Source organism: Prosopis cineraria, unplaced genomic scaffold, assembly GCF_029017545.1.
Source record: "Prosopis cineraria cultivar Desert tree isolate PC_DT_omini unplaced genomic scaffold, ASM2901754v1 PC11, whole genome shotgun sequence".
In the NCBI taxonomy this organism is placed as follows: domain Eukaryota; kingdom Viridiplantae; phylum Streptophyta; class Magnoliopsida; order Fabales; family Fabaceae; genus Prosopis; species Prosopis cineraria.
In genome coordinates this window covers 8907325-8932399 of record NW_026555342.1, presented here as the reverse complement: position 1 = coordinate 8932399, position 25075 = coordinate 8907325, and the positions used below count along the sequence as shown (strand labels likewise).

Genomic DNA, 25075 nt, shown 5'->3' with positions numbered 1-25075 from the left:
TTTTTTTTATATATAAAGATGGATAGAGTATATTATATTGAACGGAGACACCTATATAAAAACTGCTTGTAATAAAGCAATACTAGTTAGAATTCTGAAATTTCAGCACGCAGATAGAAACTCCAAGTCCGACAAGTTTCTATGTGAAATAAAATTCAAATCCTGACATTTAGTCAGATCCATTGATGAATGATCATGCGTAACACACACACACGAGATTACAATTAAATTATTAATCATAGAGGACGGATGATCAATGAACTGGCACTGACGATCAAATAAAGAATAGGGAGTTATTTAATTATGATAGAGGAAGCAATGTCTTACAACTAAAGGAATGTAACCTCGACTAGAAACAAATGAAATGCATTTCGCCGAATAAATCTGCAAGAACCGCAACTCAAGCAAGTTTTGTACCCGAGAACCCATCATCGCATCAAAGTGCGGCCCCTCACCCTTCTGTACGGAAAACTAACCCAACCAACAGTGTGACAGTTTTGTTACAATGAGAAAATTTTCAATTTAATAAAAAGGGGAAGTAAAAGGAGGAAATTAAAAAAAAAACAAAAAGGGCATGAAGAAATTCATTCAAACAGAATTTCTTCCGGGACTATATCTAATTCCTACCAGGACATATTACTTGACCAATGGGCTTGCACCTTTAGCAGAAGCCTAGCCAGAAATGAATTGAAAAATGCTCCTATAGACCAACAGAGCAATCATCTTACTTGGGAAGGTGAACAAAGTAATCCAGAAGCATCAGCACCTACCACCGCAACATCACACACAGCACAAAGCTGCCCTTCCTGGCTTGGCACAAAACGGGACATACAATATGGGCATGAGGCGTCCTTCTGTCCTCGATAGATTGGCACATAGGTTGCACCACAGGTCACAAATGGGTTTCGGAAATCATAGTTCAGTTGTGTGGCATCAGTCATATTCCTTTCTGCAGCTGCCAGTACTTGTCTAGCTGTCTTAGCCTGGTTTTCAATAGTAGGATTAGTCTCGAGGAGCCTCCTGGCAAAGTTAGCAGCTGTGGCAAGGTTCTTTGCCTTGTAGCAGACAGACATTGCATTCAGCAAAGCCAGCCTCAAGTGAGGGGCCTGGAGGTTGCAATGGGTGAAATATGCTGCAAGTTCCTGCTGACGTGCGGGGTCATCCTTAATTTCCCTCCTCTTCAGCTCTATTTTCAGACCCAAAACATACTCCTTGACTACGACAATCAATTCCTTCACATCATCGACATCTCTCCTTGACTCAACAACGATCAAAGGGATTGTATAAAGGATATTAATGAATGACCGTAGAGCTTCAGTGAATTTCCCGGCCGTTGTTAACTTATAACCAGCTTTGAGCTTTTCATCCAACTGGGACAATTTGAAAGGAAGAGCTGGTGGGCCTCTTACATTAGGACTAGATGAGTCAGTCCAACCTCTTTCAACTGCAAGTGTTATTATCGGAGCAGATGAAAATCCAAGCAGATAGGAATGACTGCTGGTATAAAGATCAAGAAACATGGATCTCAATGGGGCAAAATTTTTTATGCCAAGTTGTCGGTTCAATAGCCGCATTGCAGTATCAAAATTTCCAGCAGCAGCATGATCAGCTGCAAGAGATGACCTCTGTATCCATATCTGGCTAACTGGCATGCCAGGTTGTGGGGCAATAAAAACTGAAGATCGCATACCAGAGGAAGCTTTTGGAGTGTTAGCGTCAGGAGGCAGCTCTAAATCTTCCATCTCCCATCCACCCTCTTCATCATTATCTTCACGCACTTCTCCATCCTCCAAAATTGCGGCAACATCTCCATTTTGTAAACCATCCACATCAACCATGTCAAGCTCCTCCCCCCAATCCCCCTCAGCAGCCTCATACTCTTCATCAGCAGAAGCCTGACCAATATTGTCAAGGCCCCCTTCAAATATGCCTCGCATGACCCTTAGAAGTGGCCAATCACCACCACACATGACAGGTGATGGTGGAATCAAAAGGGACGGCGTTTTTTCAGCAGGCAAAGGTGGGACATTCTCCCCAAGTTCAGTTGCAATATGTTCAGCAACGTCATGTAGCCCATGGATTGATGCAGTGACATAAGCAAGAGGCAGGTGGCCCACCGATTCCAAAATCTTAACACGCTCGTAGACATCACCCAGATACAAGGCATTGTGAAACTGACCCATCACATCATTTTTAACTTCAGCGATTTTCAGCATCTTGGAAAGTTTTTCCATGTTACCGGTGATGAGATAAAGGAAAGACAGTCTCTCAAAATTTTTGGTCCTCTGGTATGCATACTCTACTATACCTGCATTTCCTTGACGAAGTGCCTCAACCCCCAAACGATACCAATGATCTTTCTCATCAATTGCTGTAGCCGATGCAACTGCAGTTTGAATGTTCCCACTCTCTAAAGCCAAATTAAACCGAGTTCTCTCATCTTTCACGAAATGGAGGGCAACCTCAGGAAATCCTTTCTGTTGTAGATAAGCAATCATAGCCTGCCCGCAAAGCTGTGAATTCCTTATCACACTCATGACAAGGTCATATCTTTTCTTTAACAGAGAGAGTTTAAAAATATATTCAGTTGCATCAATGACAACAGATTTGGTTTTACCATCCCGATCCAAGCAGAATATTGTGTTCCCAGAAACCTTCGTAATATAAATTGGGACATCAAGTGTTTTAATTATTCCACTATCTCCATTAGCAAGACAGTATTTTAAGTGATTTAATGTTGTGTAAATAAATACGCCATTGTCATCCCAGCCTCCACTTTTTACACGAATTGTTTCATGGAGTGTGCACTGGTGAACAAGCTTCTTGCTTGCAATAATAATGGCATGTTTGCTGAGCAAGGCAACATTTTCCATATCATTAGACCAGATGACATACTTAATAAAAGGGGTTTGAAGATCACCAGCAATAATCCTCTGCTGAAGATCAAATATAACAACCCTGTCTTCTGACCTACACAGCAAGTTCCCTGTTCCTGCATAGAAAACAGCATCGGTGGGAATTGGGAGAGCACTTTTTTTAACGAGCTCATTCTTCAAATTCTTTACTAGGACTTGGTTGCTGCTTTTGTCAAGCACAGCAAATCTGTTTCGAGCCACAAAGACAGCAGATCCTCCAAGTCCTCTCCTTGCTTCTTGCATATCACCCCTGCCCAAACTATCCTTGGATATAGAGTACAACTCATAAGATCCACCATCAACATCTGAACATAGAAGAACTGCATTTTCAGTTGGGCTGTAAGAAAGAGTCTTTGGGCTTTGATTGAGGTTTAAAGAACCAGGTCGTCGAATTGGGAGTACTTGTGTCTCTCTGTGTGTTGAAAATTCATGAAAACGCAAGAACCTATCTTTCGTGAAGAACAGAGAGTCACCACTAACTGCAAAAGCTGGCCTTTCTCTCTCCAGCTTAAAGACAATCATGCCACTGTCATGACCAGCAGCCAACAGATTCATTTCAGGATGTGCTGCAAGTATCCAAAATCGGTCATGCTCACGGCGGAATGTTTGAATTCCAGTCCGCTTTGTTGCATCCCATACCCGAATGCTTTTATCCTCAGAATTTGACACAATGATATCATGTCTGGCATGGAACATAACGCATGAAACATTATTCATGTGCCCTCTCAACGTGTCAACTTCCCATGCTTTAGTGTCTGAAAAAGAAAAAATATATTTTATTATAAACATAGAAAAGGTTACTTCAGATTTTCAACTGCACAACGCCCTTTTATGGTAAAACAAAGCCTATGAATTTTAATTCATGTAATAACTGCCTTGGACCTGCAATTTATGCAAGTTCCTCAAAACTAATCCAAATAATCAGACTAGCATCAATCGCTTGGTAAGATTGTAGCCTGCTCAAAATTTAGAATAAAAAAATGAAAAGGCCACGTATGTTTCCATTTAGTAATTATTCAGGACTAAAGTAGATAACTAAGTTTTATACCTACCATTCATCCTCCAGAGTTTCACTTGCCGGTCATCAGCTCCTGAGACAATGAGAGGCAAAGTAGGATGAAATGAAGCCCAATTGACACCACGATCATGACCTTCCAAGACATACTTAACAACCGCATCAACGCCACCAAAGAGATCTGTGTTCATTTGACTCAGTCGCAGTACGTCATCTGCCGGAGACCCTGACTTCCTCTTGAGGGTACCAATATCCCATACACGAACGGTCTGATCCAACGAGGCTGACACGACAAGATCCTCTTTTGGGTGGAACAAAGCGCACATAACGTAATGGTTGTGCCCAGTTAAAACAGAAATACAGGCACGTGACTGCCAGTTCCAAATGCGAATGGTCTGGTCATCACTAGCACTCACAATCCATGGGTTTTCGTGATGAAATTGCACTGTACGAATATAATCAAGGTGTCCTAAAAGAGTAAACAAACATCTGTGCAACTTGTAGTTCCAAACCTTAATCTTGTAATCATCCCCTGTCCACAAGAAAAAATATTAATCATTGAGAAGTGAAATCCCTCCTTGCCACATGCACACAATAAGAAATGAAAATATTCCCCACCCTAAGCAACAAAAAACAAAACAAAACAAACAAACATAAAAAAATCCAAACATCAGGGCAACATTTAACGTATAAATGTTTTGTCTACGCCTAAATTGATATGAGTTAAATAGCTTCCGGTCAACATAAATTATGGCCCAAGTACATCCCATCCATTAAAGACAGCTCAAATAGATCTTGACAGTCTATAAAGCTCATTCCATCTCCTTATTGCTCTTGGTATTTATTACTTGTTGCTCAATCCTGGGGCAAGTATAAGACAAAGGAAGAGTGGAACGGAAAAAGATGGGGCAGAAAAAGTTAAATTGACATGGCAAATTATTCCATGGAGGACAAATGAATAGGAGGCATCTTGTACGTAATTTTTCTAATCCTATATTGTTAAGAACTAAAGAAAGCAAATAATTCTGCTCTAACTTCCTCCCCTTTCTTCTCTGATACGTCAATAGTGGATATTGATGTTGACGCAGCATGCTATCATATATTCTCCTTTATGCAGCTCAACATAGAAATACAAAAGAGGGAAGCGAAAGCAAGGACAACCATTTATTCTTCATCTGATAATCACTCAGATTTAGAATCAATGGATCAGATACGAAGCAGTCTGCGAAGCTAGTCATCAAACATACAGAAAGCACAGTAACACAGTGGCGCTGTAAAAGAGGTACCTCCAGAAACAAAGAGAGGCTGAGATTTATGGAAATGAACACCTCGAACAGGCCCGTCATGCTCATCGAATCTGTCAATCAGGGTCCCCATTCGGTAGTCCCATAGCTGGATCACGCCACTGTGAAGACTCGCAAGGATCCACGGTCTCTTGCTGTGGAAACTAAGTCCCTTCACTCTATTACTTTTGGTCTCGAACTTCGTCAACATCTTCCTCAATCACCGTACCACAAGCACAGTCTCTGCACAATCCAACTGCATTAGAATTCCCATTCCATCATAATCAAAACCAGATCAAGCAGAATTCCAAACGCAAACGGAATTCACACGTAAGATCATCAATAAGGTTTATGTTGAATTACAAAAAGAACTCTGTGAAGTCAAATGAAATCTCGGGATATAAAATTTCCAATATAAGAATCAAAATTGTCCAGCATTTTCCCACATGTAACAACTAATGAGACAGGGGAGGGGTGGGGAAAAAAAAACCCACCGCATGGAATCACCCAATTGATGTCAATCCCAATGTAAATATGACAACTAAGAATCTTTACCTCAGATCTAATTACTGTAAAGAAATCACGTTCAACAAACAACTTAACGCATCTATAATCAAGTTCATCAACAGACCCGCATTAACATGCATATATAAAAATAGAAGTTGCATAGATTAGCAAAATAGGAGAATTGGATCGAAAGCGGAGAGAGGAGATGGATTTTTAGACCTCTCTTGATATGAGATCTGGGTCCGGCTTGTGTAGTGTCTGTTAGTTTTGGCGGAGAATGGGAAGGAAGGTGGGGGAGAGAGATTGGAATATTGTAACTTCAGAACAGCACACATGGAAATTTCGAAACGCTTTTTTATTTGCAAAGTTCCATTTCAACCTGTCTTGTTCTCACTATTGTTTTTTTGTTTTTTTGTTTTTTAACTTTTCATTTTACTGTGACTTGGGGAACGATGAGGGATGAATAGACATTTAACGCCATGATTTTTCGGGTTGTTTTGTTTAGCTTACTTTTTAAGTATGGTATGTATGATGAAGAAATTGGTACAAGATTAAAATAAAAATATTCAGTGGAAAGAAATTGGTGCAGGCAAAGTACCGAACCCGAAGAAACCAAGAAAACCTGAAGAATACAAAAGCAGGCAAAACTTTTTTGTTTAAAAAAAATAAATTAGGGACACTTTGCAGTTTGCATAAATATTAAAAGAGGGAAATAATAAATTTTATAAACAACAGGGTGTATTTATCTAATAACAAATTTTTTAACATTTTCCTACTAGTTTAAATTCTATTAAAAGATGTACTTATATTTAGTATTCAATATGTTTTGAATGATCATTTTTAATAAAAATATATATGTATTGCGCATGCTTGATAAAAAAAATACATTTCCCATGATTTAAAAAAAAAACACATTTTATTTATTAGAAAACACGCACGCTTATGACCAAGCAATCTAAACACAGTAAAATTTCAAAAAACAATTTGCCTTTTCTCGATCAAAAGCATTATCTGCTTTATAAGAGAGACAGGTAAAAATATGCTTTTTCATCGATTCTTTTATAGCACTCCTCCTGTATTTACAAGGAAGGGAAGAGAGAGGAGAACTATGTATAAATTGTGTTATTAAATTTTATATCATAATTTTTTTGACCTACTTGAAATGTATCGGGAAAAAAAGTCTGTTCTTGAAATATATTCAGCAAGTATTAAAGTTAAAAATTTATTAAACTTGAATTAACAAGTTTCAAAAATTTTCTCAAATCCTATAAAAATATGTTATAACTTAGAAAATATTTATAAATAAGAATATTCACTTTGTTTTCAAGATAAAAAAATATTCTATTTATTTTAAGGATTAAAGGATAAAAATACTCTGAAATTTTTTCTTTCGAAATGTCTAGCACCTTAATTTTTTTTTGAAGCGCTTTCACCTTTAAGATTTTAAAAACAAAGCATTTTTATCCCATTTGATATTAAGAAAGTTGATTTTAAGTTGTAATTTTAATCTCAAAAATTGCCACCTGGCATTTTATTTTTGATTTTCATTAACAAGTAAGCATTAGCAATTGATCCACGTGTCTTAGCTTGTCTTAGATGTAAAAACAGAGAAGAATTTGAGGGGTCGGACTCTTGATTTGGGATTGAGCCATATGGTTAGAGTTAGGGTTCGAGAAGTGAGGATGTGGAAAGCTCTAAGTGTTCAACTTGACCCATCAGGTGCGACATTAGGTTCGAAGACAAGACGCAAAGCCTTTAAGGGTGCGAGTCATGGTTTGAAGAGGGTCTAAGTTCGAGGCTTCAAAAAGTGTGCGAGTCATGGTTTGGAGAGAAATTAAGTCATGGTGAGCATATGAGCAATTGAATATTTAGGGTTTCGTCAAGAGTACATCATAGTAAATCGCCGGCTTTTATAGGTAAGGAATAATCTCACCGTCTCAAGGATTTTATTAGCACAGTGATTGTCCCTTAAAGCCCCTATCTTTTTCCATTTTAGCATTACCTATTGAGATGGCTGATAAAAGGGAAGGGGGTATCGAATAGAACATAAATAGATACTTTGAGGCAATTGATAGTATTACCCAAGTATGGTTTGAGGTGAGAGATCAACTTCGAGAAGGGTATGACTCAGTAGTTGATGACATTTTAGTTGATGCCAATAGAAAGAGTAAGGGAAATGAAGGTGAAGGCAGTAGAGGTAATCAAAAGATTGTTGAAACTGGTGAGTGTTCTCAAGGTAAACAGAAAGTGGGAGACGTTGAAAATGTCTTTGTTGACTGTGATGAGGGACGAATTTCTTATGACTATGAGGATTGTGCTAATGAGGATGAGGAGACAAATGTCGTTGACAATGTTGAAGGGAGGGTCGAGGTGACTAATTTGTTTAATAATAATAGATGAATCAAGAAATGAGGATGAGGATTTCATTTGGGGAAAAGAAAATGAGGACTCGTATGTTGAATATTCAAACAATGGTTATGAGAAAGATAAGCTGGATAGTGAAATAGGCCTAGATGATGATTATAGGCCTACGGAAGAAGAACGAAGGCCTGTAGATGAGTTTGGATATGATTCTAGGCCCATTTTCATGGTGGGTCAAACATTTGTAGACAAGGATAAGGCATATAGGGCTGTTAATAGGTATGCAATTAGGGAGGGGGTGCATTTGAAGATGAAGAAAAGTGAGCACTTTAGATTAAAGGTATGTGTCAAAAGATGGATTAAACCCCGGAATGATGGTAAAGACACTATGTTTGAAGCATATGTATAATAGGGTTTATAAGAACCTAACGGCATCAACAAAAGTGGTTAGCTTCATACTTCAAGAACAAGGTGCAAGAGAGGACTTGATACAAGATCTCAAATATGAAGAAGGATATGGAGGATGAATTGAAACTACATGTCAGCTTACACAAATGCAAGCGTGCTACAAGGATAGTCATAGAGGAAATGAAGGGAAAATATAGGGATGAGTTAGAAGCTTATTGTATGAGGTTAAATCTTCTAACCTAGGTTCAGATCTTAGTGTTAAAGTCAGCAAAGAGTATTTGTAGAATGTCAAAAGGGATTTTAATAAACTATACTTGTGCTTTGATGCTTTAAAGGTAAGATTACTTCACACGCACATTGGTTATGTATTTTGTATGATTTTTTCATTAATTAAGACTTAGATTTGACTATTATTTCATTTTTATTGTTCAAGGTTGGTTGTTGACCAATTATTTGTCTTGATAGGACTTTCCTCAAAGGCCATGCTCGAGGTATTCTGCTCACTAGCACTAGAATAGATGATGATGATGGTTTGTTCCCTATTGTATTCATTCTAACTCAAAAACAAAATACTGTGAACTGGATCTAGTTCATACAATGGTTCTAAAAGTCATTAGACCTTGGGGATGGGCTTAAGGTTATTATAATGTCAGACATCTTAAAGGTATTTTTTTTGTATTGTTTTGGGCTTTATTTTTTCCTTGCATTTTATTTTCTATATTAATTAATGAACTGGAACACTATTTTACAATTCTACATCTTAGTTTTTAAGAATAAGAATGCCCTATTTTGTGGAAAAAATTTGATTACCTGCTATACTCTATTTGAAGTTCCCTTCCTGTTTTACGAAGAGGAAGCTTTTGGAGTAAATTTCTCTATTAATTACACAAGTGTTTAATTACACTTTCTCCCCAAAAGTCGTTGTTCTTTTAGAACCAAGATGATGATATTATAGTTTTCACTCGTGTGACCTACCTACTTTCATTAGCATTCATTCATTTTTACAGAACTGTCCTTAGTGCAGTTGCTCTTTTTGGGTGGGAAGAAACTTATCATTTTAGATGCATCTCATTTTAAGTAATAAATAATTAACTTGAATTAATGAAAAATTAGGATATAGAATTTCATATATAGTTTCAATAGCCTGTGGTGCTAATTCCATATTATTGCTGAATTACCTAGTTGAAAATTGCATAGCAGCCAGTGATACATCCTGTTTATGTTTTTCTAACTGCTTGTATGACAAAATTGCATATATCTACTTGAAAATTTTGACTACATAAAATTACTATAACCTTTTATATTATTTAATAGCCCTTCTAACCACCTCTTTATTTTCCGTAACCATATTATTCTAGTCCATCAATTTATAGATAAATAGGCTTGATAATCACCCATCACAAAATCTAAACGCTCACATTCTCTTTGTCTTGTTAAATTAATCATTATTTGTATTGCATATTCTGTCCTGTATTGATCTAATTTTAGTGTTGATTTATTCAAGGCTTGATAGATACTGTTTAGAGTATACCTCCAAAGGTCGAGTATAGACTATGTGCTAGGCATATCTATGCCAATTGGATCAAGAGATGGAAAGGCAATAACTTGAAGAAGAAGTTTTTCACTTGTGTATGGAATACGTTTGAGGAGAAATTTAAGGACAATTTGAAAGCATTGGGCAGCTTAAGTGAGCAAGTAGTTGAGGTAGCATTTCCTTATTCTCCAAACAGTTAGGTAAGAGCATGCTTTAGTACTAGATGTTTATCGTGAAATGTTGACAACAATGTTAGTGAAAGCCTCAATGCATGGATAAATGACATTAGGCATTTGTTTGTCCTTAGAATGTTAGATGGAATTAGGATTAAAATAGTAGGGAAATAGGCTGAGGCTGCAAATAGAAAAGTAAAATGGAAATTTTAGCCCTGAATGTGTGGGAATGTTTGAAACAAACAATCATCTAGCAGCAACTTGTAGGGTCTCTTTTAATGGTGATAAAGGTTATGAGGTCACCGAGGGTTCTGATAGATATACAGTGTTTCTAAACACTAAGAAGTGCACTTGTAGAATTTGGGATCTCACAAGAATACCTTGTTAACATGTCATTTGTGCACTTTGAGATGCAAAGCTAGATCCAAGCACTTAAATCTCTCATTACTATAACAAAAGCACATGTGTTGCTAATTAGAGGAGTAAGCTACAACCTGTAACAGGAAAGCAATTTTGAAAGGCAGATCAATTTGATCTTATGGAACCACCATCATTGGTTAAAATGCCTGGCCGACCTAAGATAAAAAAGATTGAGGATTGGAGAACAAATAAGAAGGGTCATTAGTGCTAGCCAGCAGACAGAGGCATCATATTCCCTTGCCATCCCTAAGAAATTAAGTAAGAAAGGCAAGCGTATAACATGCACCATTTGTAAAGGAGTTGGCTATAATAGAGCAACATATACAAAAGTATGTGTCATAGCATTTATTGTCTTAATTTATTTTACTGGTTATGATTGATTCATTTAATTGGTTATGCAGAAACATATATGAGTTCACAAGGTAGAGGAAGTGTTACCTCCTTGTCATCTCAAGCAGGCAATGAAACAGCCCAAAAATTTGCACCACGTTGAGAGGGCATTTTATAAGACTAGAAATGACAGTGGTATGGGAATAAGAGTAGATTGGACACTGGGAGGACTGTTTACAATGTATGTTTATGTGTTAAGTTAGTTTTGGTCATTGGAGTAGATTTGCTGCTCATCATGTGTTAACTTTGATTGATTTATGTTTCCTTGCAACTTGGGATGCGTTCAGAGGTAGTTATTAAAGAGGGCACATGGCAGGAGTATCTGCAAAATTATGCTGATCCTGAGACACACTTTCCCATCCCTCATAAGAGAGAAATGAGAAGACACACAGTGCAAGGTAGTACAATTGAGAAAAGCTCTAGAAAGATTAGATTCAGCAATGACAAGAGTCCTTCACAGTTTCCTTTTAATCCACCAAAGCTAACGTGGAGAAGACATCCCAGTGTTACAACCTCCCATCTTATGGCTCAGAGAGGGGAAAAAAAAAGAATTGGACAATTGAGATTTAGGTCTACCTGTGGCAGCATTTGATATGGCAACTTAGAATCCCAGTAGTAGTATCTAATTAGGATCTTTTGCTTTATTAACATTTGTAGTATGACTTTTGTTAACTTTATGCAAGACTGTCATAATTTATAATTTTGGATTATAAAATTGTTGCCATTTTAGGGCTATGTGAATAGCTCTAGTATGAACTTTAGGCTATAATTTTGGATTGTCAAAACTAACTTACCTTTTAGATGGTGGCTATGTGGTGCCAACTTGGAATGTTAATGGAATGTCTCGTCAGTATGTTACCTAACATCCTTTAACCTTAATATGTAGAAGTAGAAATTATAATTAATGATAGAAAGACTAGTTCCTTTAAACATGTCAGTTTTGGTGTGAGAACCTCGATATTATATTGTTTCTCCCTACATCCAGTTGCACCAGTTGCTAAATTTATAGATTAGTCTTATAGGTTATGACTTGTTCCTCCTTAGGTTCATCTACATGTAAGATTGTATTTATTGCTCTTTTTGTTGGAATTGAAGACAGTTACATGATGCTCCTAGCACAAAGATAGCATGCATTGCTAATAGCCATCGATTTCTAAGATTGCTTGTTATTTTCATTTTTTCTGACTGGAGTTTAGTATTGTCTTTCCTAGGCATGCTCATTACTAGACAAGAATTACACCATTAGCTTTGGTTTATAGTGGTGAAAAATGTAGTCAATATGTTATTGACACAAATAATGAAGGACAAGTTCCAAGCCAACAGCAAGTGTTGTCAAAAGTTTCCTTTTATTACTACTTATTCTTTCAATGAATATTCTTTTATGGATCCTTAGCTCTTGTGTGATTGAGCTGTGTATGTGTATGAATAGTTATGATTGTGCCTTCTGAAGTGAGTATATGTCAATGTTTTTAATCGGTTATTTGGTTTTGTTTTCTTCATTTTTATTGCAACCATATATTCTCTTTCAAAGTTGAATTTGAAAGCCAAAGCACACAATTACTGCTGCAACATCATCAATGCAAAAGACACACTATATTTGTTTTGTTGAGATGAACCCTTTGTGTTCTTGGCATAAACAGTTTGAGAAAGTAGAATAGAAATCTTATGTGCATGTGAGAAAACATTATTCTGATCCAACAAGCCATGAGTTGGGAACTTGATTGTGATGAGTTAAATTAATTTGAAACTAACCGAAACTCCAAAGTCAATGTGCACGTGGCTCTAAAATACTCATTTGTTTTCTCATAGGACCTCGTGAAGGTGAAAAGTATGCATATGATATATTGAAACTTGCTTAATCACTTGTGTTTAGTTTATAAACTAGGTGGATTTGGAGCTACAAGAAGATGGGAAACTAACTACAAGATAAGTTAGTTTTGATATTTGCTTAATTGGTTGTGCTTGGTTTTCTAAGCCTTTGAATTTGGCACAGTACTCATGACAGAAAGAAAAAGCCGAGGCGTCATCTTCAACTCATAACATAGCATCAATGTCAGCATCATTGTGACTACCTCTGACATGCCTTCCATGTCCATTATGCTCACCAGGCATACGTTCCATATATTGAAGCAATTCATTAATTACTTTTTTCGCCCTCTCCCCCATTTCACCATTGTGCCAAGCAAAAAAACCACACCCTCCCTATTAAAATAGACAGCAAACCTATTTAAAGAAGATGAAGAACACATTGAAAAAGATCAAGAAGATGAAAAAAAATATAAAAATACTCAAGCCTGTCAATAGTTGGGGCACTCATAAAATCTTTTTCCTAGATTTTCCTCACTCCAAGAAGTCCATCGTGGAGCCACCATACCATAATGACAATACCTTGTCGAACTATTGTAGGTCACCTCTCCTTGGTGTCGCCTCAGTGTAGCTAGCCTTCATTGAGTTCCAATGCTTGTAGAGGACGTTGATTTGGCCATGGCTTCACGCAACTTCCTTGTTCTCCTATGTGACTTTGCTTTTTCCTATTCGATATGGGTTGAAACTATTCGATAAGGTTAGCGAGGAAATTTAATGGATAGTTAATGAATTTCACCAAAATCAGTTAATGAATTTTCATATGGACAACACACATGGTAGTTCACATATGAGAAAAAAATTCTAAGTGGTAATTTTAGAGATCAAAATTACAATTTAACAATTAATATTTCCAATATTAAATAGTGGGATAAAAATGTTTTGTTTTTGAAACCTTTAGAGCAAAAACACTATAAAAAAAGATTTACGGTGTCAGGCATATTTAGAAAAAAAGTTTCATAACATTTTTACCCTTTAACTCTCATTTTAAAATATAGATCTTTTTATAAGAAAAGTTTTATTTTATTTTACATGTTTTTTTAAAAATTCAACATCACATCATACCTATATTTATAACGTCAATGCATTATTTATAAATACTCTAGTTCCTTTCTTTTCTTTTAGTTAGTTATAAAATGAATTAAGGGAAAATTGCTGCATGTTACCCTAGAAAGAGAGAGAGATTTGCCATTAAAAACCCACGTTTGTTGTTAAACAATAGAATTTACTACATTTATTTTTTAAAAAATTAGAAAAATACACACACAGCATGGCTAGGTTAATTTTATGTGCAAAGACTTGAACCAAAAGGGGGAAGAAAAAAAAAATTAAACCAATTGAACCAATAATCTGACCAGTTTTCTTAATTAAACAGTTCCGTAAAGTGTGACTGATTCTGGCAAAGATTCACCGGTTTTTAATCGATTTTGATTGGAAAAAACTACAATTGCTGACAACAGTCCATAGCCAATTCATTTCTAGCTTATTTGCCAACTCCAACATATAAACTCCTAATAATTGTTCAGTCCCATTGGAAACTCATTTCCGACTTATCAAGCAGACAACCTACCTCCGAACCTACAACGATTTTCCCGCCCTACCACATTTCTGGGCCCTCCTTCTTTGTCAACACCCACCAGCAAATTGTAATGCTAATTTCAGCAAAACATTCGCCATCACCAAATTTATTGAACAATATGCAAAGCATATATCAAAGTGGAAATTATACAAAAGTTATCACTGCTGACATAGCGTCGCTCACATACAGCTCTGATAAACTGCCATCAATAATAACACTGAGCTTCCGGTAACTTCTCAAACCAAGGTATTTCTTTCACAGCCAATCAATTGAAACATTGATTTGTTAGAGAAAAATAAGAAACATTGCCCAATGGCATCTGCTTGTATTCACAAGTTTGCCTCCCTATATGAAACATAATTTAAAAAAAAAAGGGAGAGAGCATTCTCGTCTTTGAACAACAAACAAAAATTACCAAAGGTTGAATTACCAAAATGTGCTTATTGCCTTATTATATTAAAAACCATTATCAGCTAAATAAAAGCAAGAAGATAGACATAAAAAGGGGATGAACAAGACACGGGGAACTTGTTTGCCATTGCTATCAGTTACCTTCATATGCTAAGAGTCGGATCAAACAATCTCATCCCTTCTAAATAGCGACCTGAAACTATGGTTGACGTATGGTCCTTGTCCACTACTTTAATCACCGTATCTGCGAAGAAGAACATAGTAAACCAGAAGCATCTGCACCTACAACTGCAAGGTCACAAACAGTACAAAGCTGCCCCTCCTGACTAGGCACAAACCGAGAACTACAATATGGGCAGGAAACATCCTTCTGGCCTCGATAAATTGGCACATGGGTTGCACCACAAATCACAAATGGGTTCCGGAAATCATAGTTCAATTCAGTGGCATCTGTCATATTCTTTTCTGCAGCCGTTAGCACTTGTCTCGCCATCTTAGCTTGGTTTTCAATGGTGGGATTAGTCTCAAGTAGCCTTCTGGCAAAATTAGCAGCAGTGGCAAGGTTCCTTGCCTTATAGCAGACAGTCATTGCATTTAGCAAGGCTAGCCTCAGGTGAGGCATTTGAAGGTTGCAGTGAGTGAAATATGCTGCAAGCTCTTGCTGGCGTATTGGATTATCCTTCATCTCCCTTCTCTTCAGCTCCATTTGCAGACCCAAGACATACTCTTTAACAATGATAACTAACTCCTTCACTTCATCAACTTCCCTTCTTGACTCAACAACAATAACGGGAATTGTATGAAGAATGCTAGTGAAAAGCCGAAGAGCCTCCGTGAATTTCCCAGATGTTGTTGCCCTATAACCAGCTTTAAGCTTCTCTTCTAATTGAGAAAAACTGAACACAAGTGCTGGTGGACCCCTCACATTTGGGCTAGCAGACTCACTCCATCCTCTTTCTACTGCCAGTGAAACCACTGGAACTGCTGGAAATGCACGCAGATATGAATGGCTACCAGTATGAAGATCAAGGAACAGAGATTTAAAGGGAGCAAAATTTTTAATGCCAAGTTGCCTATTAAGCAACCGCATTGCAGTGTCGAAGTTGCCAGCAGCAGCCTGCTCAGCTGCAAGAGATGATTTCTGGATCCATATCTGGTTCACTGGCATGCCAAATGTTGGAGTAACAAACACCGTGGAATGGCTATTTACAGAAGTTTTAGGGGTATCTAATTCAGGAGGAAGTTCAAGATCTTCAAGATCCCATCCTCCTCCTTCTTTTTCTTCAGCTGCATCTCCATCCTCCTCCAGAATGCTCGTAACCTCCCCATTTTGTAAGCCATCTTCACCATCCACGTCTAGCCTCTCACCCCAATCACCATCAGCAGCTTCATCCTCTTCGCCAATCCCATCCTGACCAATATTGTTGAGTGCACCTTCAAATATGCCTCGCATAACCCGAAGAAGAGGCCAATCACCAGCAGACAAAACAGGGGGTGGGGGCATCAGGAGTGTTGGTACTTTTCCCTCCGGCAAAGAAGGAATATTGTCCCCCAGTTCAGCTGCAAGCCGTTCAGCAACATCATTCAGCCCATGAACTGATGCAGTGATGTAAGCAAGAGGCAGATGGCCTGCATTTTCCAAGATCTTAATGCGTTCACTAACATCACCCAAATATAAGGCATTGTGAAACTGACCCATCACATCATTCTTGACTTCAGCAATCTTCAACATTTTGGAAAGTTTTTCCATGTTTCCAGTTATAAGATAAAGGAATGACAATCTCTCCAAATTTTTGGTCCTCTGGTATGCATACTCCACTATACCAGCATTACCCTGGCGAAGAGCCTCAACTCCTAGTCGATACCAGTTATCTTTCTCATCAATTGCTGTAGCTGATGCAACTGCTATTTGAATGTTCCCACTCTCTAGAGCCAAATTGAACCGAGTTCTCTCATCCTTAACAAAATGAAGTGCAACCTCAGGGAAACCCTTCTGTTGTAGGTAAGCAATCATAGCCAAACCACAGAGTTGTGAGTTTCTTATCATGTTCATAACAAAATCATACTTTTTCCTCAGCAGAGAAAGTTTGAATAAATACTCGGCAGCATCAATAACTATGGCTCTGCTTTTCCCATCTCGATCCAAGCAGAAGATTGTATTTCCAGAAATCTTAGCAATGTAAATTGGGAAATCAAGTGTTTTTATTATGCCACTATCTCCATTTGGAAGACAGTATTTTATGTGATTTAAAGTCGTGTAAATAAAGACACCATTTTCATCCCAGCCTCCACTTTTTACACGGATTGTCTCATGCAAAGTACATTGATGCACAAGCTTCTTGCTAGCAATGACAATGGCATGTTTGCTCAGCAAGGCAATGCGTTCCATATCATTAGACCAAACAACATACTTGACAGAGGGAGTCTGAAGATCACCAAGAACAATCCTCTGCTGAAGATCAAATATAACCACCCTATCCTCTGCCCTGCATAATAAGTTACCTGTTCCTGCATAGAAGAGAGCATCTGTGGCAATTGGCAGTGCACTCTTCTTAACAATCTCATTTTTCAAATTCTTCAATAAAACTTGGTTGCTACTTTTGTCAAGCACAGCAAACCTGTTCCTAGCTACAAAAAGAGCTGATCCTCCTGCTCCTTTCTTTGCATCTTGCATATCACCCCTACCAATGGCATCCTTGGATATGATATATAACTCATAAGATCCCCCATCTACATCTGAACAAAGGAGGACAGCATTTTCAGTTGGACTGTAGGAAAGAGTTTTTGGACTTTGATTGAGACCAGGTCGTCGAATTGAAACCACTTGTGTATCATGTTGTGTTGAAAACTCATAGAGTCTCAAAAACCGGTCCTTAGCATAAAGTAAAGAGTCTCCACTAACTGCAAAGGCTGGTCGTTCTCTCTCCAGTTTAAAGACAATCATGCCACTATCATGACCAGCTGCCAACAGATTCATTTCAGGGTGTGCAGCAAGAATCCAAAAACGGTCATGCTCCCGTCGAAAAGTTTGAATTCCAGTCCTCTTTGTTGCATCCCATACTCGAATACTTTTATCCTCGGAATTAGAGACAATTATGTCTTGTTTTAAATGGAACATAACACATGATACATTATTCATGTGCCCCCTTAAAGTATCCACTTCCCAAGCCTTTGTCTCTGAACAAAATAAGAAGCTGTTCTGTTACTCTTGTTTTAAGATAATGGCATGCTTTACAATAACAACAACAACAATAATAATGGCAGGCAAAACAGATAAACAAAGGAGTTAATATATTATTGCTAAAAACAGGAAACAGAATTTGAATGTGCTTACTTCACCCAAAAATCTCAGCAACAATATCCTTATAACACTCTTTTTTACAGGACTTAAAACCCTCATATTCATCATAAATTGAGTAAATGGCCACAGGAGTAGAAAAAAGGAAACTATTAACAAGGATCCAAGAAAAGATCCAATAGCAAAGCTGAGATAGAAGATACACAGCAGTTACATAGATTTTTCTTGTTTTTGAGGCTTACCATTCATTCTCCAAATTTTAACCTGCCTATCATCTGCTCCTGAGACAATGAGAGGGAGCGTGGGATGGAACGCAGCCCAATTGACTCCTCTATCATGACCTTCCAAAACATACTTGACAACAGCATCAATACCACCAAAAAGATCTGGACTAAATCTCAACAAGTCATCTGAAGGAAAAGGAGTCTGCTTTTTTTTAAGAGAACTAATATCCCAAACCCGAACAGTCTGATCCAATGAGGCAGAAACAACGAGATCCTCTTTAGGGTGGAAAGATGCACACATTACATAATGATTGTGGCCAGTCAAGACAGATATACAGTTACGTGATTGCCAATTCCAAATACGAATAGTCTGGTCATCACTGGCACTCACAATCCATGGGAACTCATGATGAAACTGCACAGTGCGGATATAATCCAGGTGCCCCAAAAGAGTAAACAGACACCTATGCATCTTGTAGTTCCAAACCTTTATCTTGTAGTCATCCCCTGACAAAAGAGAACAAAAAGAACTTCCCATAATCATTAAATTATGATTGATGAGAAGAGATTAACTCTTATCAATAAAAAACATTTCATTCTACAGCATTACCAGCAGAGAAACTTCCATCTCCTAGCTTTCTTTAAGTAATCATTGGGTCGACATTAATAGTGAAACAAAACTAAAACCATTTACAATGTAAACATCACGAGGCACATCAATCAAAAATATTTATTCTGAAGTGATCCAACCAAACAAGGAAAACTGAAATAACAAGTAAAATATATTATGCTCTGATATATACATACAAAGATATAGGAAGTTGATAACGATCTCAACTTTGTCATCAGACAACGACACACTAGGTCTAGTATTGTCATCTCGACCTGAACCTCGATCTCATGGTAGTTGGAGGTGTATGTTAACGTTCAAATATTACATATTAGATATTTTTTTTTTAAAAAAAAAAGGGCCGTAATCACAATAACTAAGCTAGATCTACACGTCTTCGACTAATCTAACTAATATGAGCTCCAATTTTTCCTCCAATATCAATAAGATTAGCGCTACTACCAAAGCAGCATATTTACAAGTTTAAATGATCGGACTCGCAATAACAAGTTCAAAGAAAAGGGAAATGAAAAGTAAATCAGATACCTCCAGAGACAAACAGCGGCTGAGATTTGTGAAAGTGGACACCTCGTACAGGTCCATCGTGCTCGTCAAATCTGTCAATGAGAGTGCCCATGCGATAGTCCCATAACTGGATCACACCACTGTGAAGACTTGCCAGGATCCACGGTCTTTTACCGTGGAAACTCAGTCCCTTTACTCTATTACTCTTGGTTTCGAACTTCGTCAACATCTTCAAGGATCACCTCGTCCCAAGATCAGTTTCCGCGGTACCCAAGTCAATCAGACACCCTGAAGAATCCAGCAAATCACACGAGCCCCACTCAGCTAAATCAAACCAAATCGAACTCAACAAGAAACGCTAACCACTGATTCGACGTTGAACAGCAAAGCCGTCAGACAGAGAGCTCTACATTAAACTTCCAAAGCTACGCGATGATTCAAAGACAAAAGCAGAATATAAATCTATTAGCTTGAGAAAGCCCCAACAGGAGACGAAGCTCAAACAGAGGATTATGGAAAGTTGGAGGATTTGCTGGCACCTCCTAGATCTGAGTGTTTTCATAGATTGTGTCCTAATTTTAGAGGGAGAAAGCAAGAAGATGAAGGAGAGGAATTATTGAAGGCAATTTCCGAGGGTGTTGGATTAAAATGCCTTGAAGTTTGTCAGAATTGCACTGATTAAGGCCGTTGGATTCCATCTCAGGGGTCATGATCTACTCCATCGATCTGAACAATTAAATAAAATGTCGGGTAATTTTTTTCATGGGACAAAGAATTCATTCAATTATCAATTAATAGAAAGAATTTGGACAATTTTTCATGACAATGCGCAAATTTTTATTTTTAAATCATATTGCGCTTCTGAACTTTTTTGTCGATTTTTATTTTTTTAGCAAATTGTCGATTTTTAATTAATCTGATGAAATTTCAAGGAAAAATGAATAAACAACGATTGAGCTATATTGGTACTGTAATTCCTGGCCTAAACGATTAAAGAATCAGTCGTATTGATCTTAAGATGCTTAGAATCATGTTGGCTAAAGCCGAAGTTTGGTTTTGATAGAAAATATCTTCAAAATACTTTTATAAAATTGTGATTTTAAGTTTTAATTTTTTTGATAAATAAGAAACAATCAAAACAAACAGCAAATAAAAACTAAAACTCCTCCATGAATGAAGGAATAGAGTCACCAGCTATTACGTGAAAACCCACGAGGAGAGATAAGGCACGTTTCGCTAAGGAATCAGCTTCTGAGTTGAACTCTCTTCCAATGCATCTCATATCAACCTGCCAGTCTCTTTGAAGTATTTGTTGAATTTCAGCAATAAGCTCTCGATCTTCATAAAGGTCGTAATTATTGGCTCTTAACAGAGATAGTGCTTCATGACAATCACTATGGATTCTTACATGCTTGGTTTTGATATCCCAAGCACGCTTTAGACCCATATAACAAGCCCATAATTCTACCGTCAGATTATCCCCCTTCTCTAAACGAAGCATGAAAACTTCAATGATATTCCTTTTGATATCCTTAACTAGACCTCCACAACCCTTAGAATTAGTAGCAACCGCAAAAGCCCCATCAACATAAACAAAGAGCTCATCAGTAGCTAAGATAGTCATATCCACCTGATTATTAGGACGAATGCCAGCAATAGATGTATTTTGTAAATGACAGTTAGCCACGTTCATGCAGTTAAGGATAACAGTAGCTTGTGCGATGACACTCACTGTAACATCCTGATTTTTATATAATAAAGAAATTGTGGAATTTAGGTTTTGAGGGAAAAAAAATGATAATAATAGAAATTTATATTATTTGAGGTTATTTAGAAATGATATTATGGTTAGGTATTTAATTATAAATTTAAAAATTTAAATTTAAAATTACATAAGCAATATTTAGTTAAGATATAATACATAAATAATTTTTTTTATGTGTGTGTTAAAAAAAAGAGAAGGTAGAAAGAACAAAAAAAAAGGGGGTGAAAGGTTGTTGTTTTTAAGTCCCACATTGGTTAGATAAGGGAAGAGAAGAGGTGCCTTCATGTATAAAAAGGAGGGGGTGTGTGCATTAGGAAGCATGAGAAGCTAAGATGCAATTTAGAGGAAATTGCAACTTTTGACCCAAAGGTTTGAATAATTAAATTCAAACCTATAATTTTTTTTAATATAATTTTGGGACTCACAATCCCATTTTTATATTATTTTTCTCTCTTCCTCTCACGTTGCTCGGCGTTTTCTCATAAGGGGGGATTATTTTCTTTTTCTTCAGGTATGTTCTAACTTTCCTGTTTAGATTAGCATTTAAAAAATTTATTTAATTACAAAATTAATTTTATAGTTATTTTCTAAATAATATTAGCTTTTTAGTGATATGATTATTTTGTAGGATAGAGTAAATATTCTGATTAGGATTTTTTTATAGGATAGTTAATCTGATGATATGATGGATTAAAAATATAGGTTAAAACTCTTAGGGATATAATAAATATTATAGAATATTTTCTTGAGGTTAAAACTCATGTTTAAGAATTTTTGAGTTAAAATCTAGATCTATATGGTTGAATTTATGTGGAATCTGAGGTGTAGAGATAAACCTCTGATTATTAAATATTTATTTAAGTATGAATAGGTATTTTTGAGGTTATAGAAAGGTGATTTGAGGTTTCAGGATAATTTTAAAATTTTTAATTTATTTTTGGACGAATTTTTAGAACATAGAAGGATGAAATTGTGATATTAGAAGTGATTTGAGGATAAAAAAAATAGTTTATTAGGGTACGAGAATTTTAGAAAAAGAATTTGAGAAGTTAAATGAGGCATAAATCTTAAATTAGAATTAATATGGATTATAGATCTAAGACTTTTTAATTCTTTAAATTAGAGTTATTTATTTTAATGTAAAATTAATATATAGTATTGTGAAATAATTATGTAGATTATATTGACAAAGATAGTGATGAAAAAGGAGTTGTGAAGGGGAACTTGTTATTCAAGACACAAGGTAACCATTATTAATGTGTTGTGATGAGTGTGTTTGTGAATGGTTATGTGTTGACTTGTTGTTTGGAAAAACTATGAATTATTGAAAATAAATACTGTTATATACTTGTTTGAAATTATTGCCAAGTGGGTTAAAAAATTTATTTTTGTTTATCATGATGAGATATTATTGTTCGGATATATTCTTATTTGGATATTTGAATTATGCATGACTTGTCAGGGTATTTGATGTATGGTGTTAATGGGAATTTCTGTTCGGTTAATTATTACCACGTGGTAAGCCCTCATTGGACCCAATGAGTGGCGTGTCGCTTGGTCCAACTCACCTTTGGCCGGGTGATTTGGCGTCCGAGCATGGCGAAAGAAGGATATAAGGTGCAGTCATGCAAATTAAATACTTGTTCGGTTTGTTTGAAAATATTGTTCGGTTAAATGTTTTGTGTGCCCACTTAGCAATCGCATGATTAGTTACAATCGCATGCATCATTACATATTAATTTTTGGTTACTGGGACTTTTAAGTCTCATTCCCCGTGGTTAATATTTTTACAGGAGCGAGTCCGGTCGAGAAAGCACCAGAGGTGTAACTATGGTGTATGAAACACCATCTTTTACGTTGCCTCTCATTTTGTATTATGCAATGTATCTTGTGCCAACCTAGGACATTTCTTATTTTGACAACATGTAAACTCTAATCCTTTTTATTAAATACAATTATATGACCAAGAGGATTATGTTTGTCCCTATTGATTCATGACCTGATTTAAATATCATGCCATGAGGATCATGTCTGTCCCTCATGGTTCTAATTGTTTTTTTGAGATATTTTAAGACCTGTGGTATATTGTTTTGGATTCTACCATGATAAGAGTATGATAAGGGTTCAATGAAAAAAAAATAATTTGTTAAATTAATAATTTGTGAAAAATCGGTTTGTAAATTTTGAGGGTGTTACACTCACTGTAGTCAATCTTCATCCCTCAAAAACTCTCTCATTCCTACGTTTTCATATTGCCCAACACAAAATAGCAAACAAATCACACTACTTGAAATTATTAACTGTTACCTGAATCTTGAGATTCATCTTGCACCATTCACGTAAGTCTGTGGTAAAGAAAGCTTGTCTTTGAGAAGGGCCTAATAATTTTATCCACACTTTCTTAGCTTCAGGGCACCATTCACGTAATAATTTTAAGTTTTAATTTCACGCTAACGTAATTTCGAATATATTTTTAATCTTTTTTTTGGGGTCAATCAGGTAAAAAAAAAAAACTGGAGTAGAAGTGTAAAACAAGCTCGCTGCCACTTGTATTACATGTATTCCTTTACATTTAAAACAAAAAAATGTATTCCTTTACAGCTTTAAGGTGCTAATTTGAAGGAAATAATCATATATCGTTCCGGCCAAGGGTGAGTAAAATTGAATCAAAATTAAAAATTAAATTAAATTAAATTTTATCTATTTAATTTGGTCTATTCAGTTTTTTAATTCGATTTGATTTTTTTAATGAAAATTTTGGTTAATTACTTTGATTTGGTCTAAAAATTCAAGAATCAAATAAATCGAATTGAACGAATTATCTATATTTTTTCTTTCATATCTTTAAAAATGTGAATAAAATTTCATTTAAGTGAGTAAAAAACATCTTTCTACTACTTGCAGTAATAGTATTTTTTTTGGTTTAATATAATATTTTAATTTTTTATTTTTATAATTTAGTTTTTAGTGTAATAATACTGAATCTTATTAATTTTTTTATAAGTTATGATATAAGATTGTTATTTTTTTGTTGGGCCTTCAACATCAAGGGAAAAAAATTGGATAAAAGAATATATGAACAATTAAATTTTATAAGTTCAAATTAAAGCCCATAAATTGAATAGACCGATCGAACCGAATCATTAAAATTCAATTCGATTATGTATTTTAATTCAATTCGATCTAAATTTTTTATATAATTTAATCGATCAATTTTAAAAAAATTAAAATTGAACCATCTGAATCAATCGAATGCTCACCCCTACTTGCGGCAGTGGACCTCACTTTGCCAGAAAACAATCTATTACAACATGCATGCCACTCTCTTGCAATCGCAAGAAAAGACAGTTTACTATGTTCTCAAGTCTTTTTGAATGTAAAATGAATGTATCATTAACTCAAAAGTACAAGGCAACAACAGGCTATCAGCAAAGAAGTCTTTTTTTTTTTTTTTTTGGCCAGGTCAGCAAAGGAGTCAGGAAACTGGAAAAGCAAAGAACCAAAAACAAAAGAAGTTAATTCAAATTGTCATCAATCTCCACCATTGAACAAGGTGGTGATTTATCTTGAGTCTCCTTTTACAAGAATTTCTTGTGATTTGATTTCATTTGTTGGCAGAGAACAAATAGAATCATAGAATGCATATACAATTGTGGTCTTAAATATATATTAATTTGCCTGAGTTTTTGAAGTAATAAACGTTTTTTAAAATACGGTTTTTGTTGCAAACTTCAAGTAAATTTATAGGGAGAATATTTTTTATGTTTAAATAATTGTTAAAAGGCGAAGACAAA

General features: G+C 36.1%; 2 protein-coding genes and 1 long non-coding RNA gene across 12 annotated transcripts; 1 reads left to right on the top strand and 2 right to left on the bottom strand.

Moving 5' to 3' along the window:
- Positions 1-279: 279 nt before the first annotated feature.
- On the bottom strand, positions 280-6072 carry LOC129285896 (coatomer subunit alpha-2-like). 3 transcript variants are annotated; one of them, XM_054921857.1, is made up of 4 exons: positions 5940-6072; positions 5217-5456; positions 3968-4462; positions 280-3670 (listed from the first exon to the last, which is right to left on the bottom strand). In XM_054921857.1, the coding sequence occupies exons 2-4, from the start codon at positions 5422-5424 to the stop codon at positions 720-722; spliced, it is 3654 nt and encodes a 1217-aa protein (XP_054777832.1). In that variant the 5' UTR covers positions 5425-5456; positions 5940-6072; the 3' UTR covers positions 280-719. The 3 variants fall into 3 exon arrangements, with proteins under 3 accessions (XP_054777832.1, XP_054777834.1, XP_054777833.1); XM_054921859.1 differs by having other exon boundaries at positions 5217-5469; positions 5940-6034; XM_054921858.1 differs by lacking the exon at positions 5940-6072 and adding an exon at positions 5769-5928.
- A 1285-nt stretch (positions 6073-7357) lies between these two features.
- Positions 7358-12398, top strand: LOC129285427 (uncharacterized). Of its 8 annotated transcripts, none has more exons than XR_008587204.1 (3): positions 7358-8824; positions 8923-8980; positions 9994-12398. It is a non-coding gene; the product is annotated as an uncharacterized LOC129285427 (long non-coding RNA). The 8 variants fall into 8 exon arrangements; XR_008587203.1 differs by having other exon boundaries at positions 8923-9153; XR_008587207.1 differs by having other exon boundaries at positions 8923-10223; positions 11018-12398.
- A 2127-nt stretch (positions 12399-14525) lies between these two features.
- LOC129285425 (coatomer subunit alpha-1-like) lies at positions 14526-20143 on the bottom strand. The gene is made up of 3 exons (XM_054921132.1): positions 19538-20143; positions 18400-18888; positions 14526-18036 (listed from the first exon to the last, which is right to left on the bottom strand). Exons 1-3 carry the CDS (start codon positions 19743-19745, stop codon positions 15095-15097), a joined length of 3639 nt encoding a protein of 1212 aa, XP_054777107.1. The 5' UTR covers positions 19746-20143; the 3' UTR covers positions 14526-15094.
- Positions 20144-25075: the final 4932 nt, after the last annotated feature.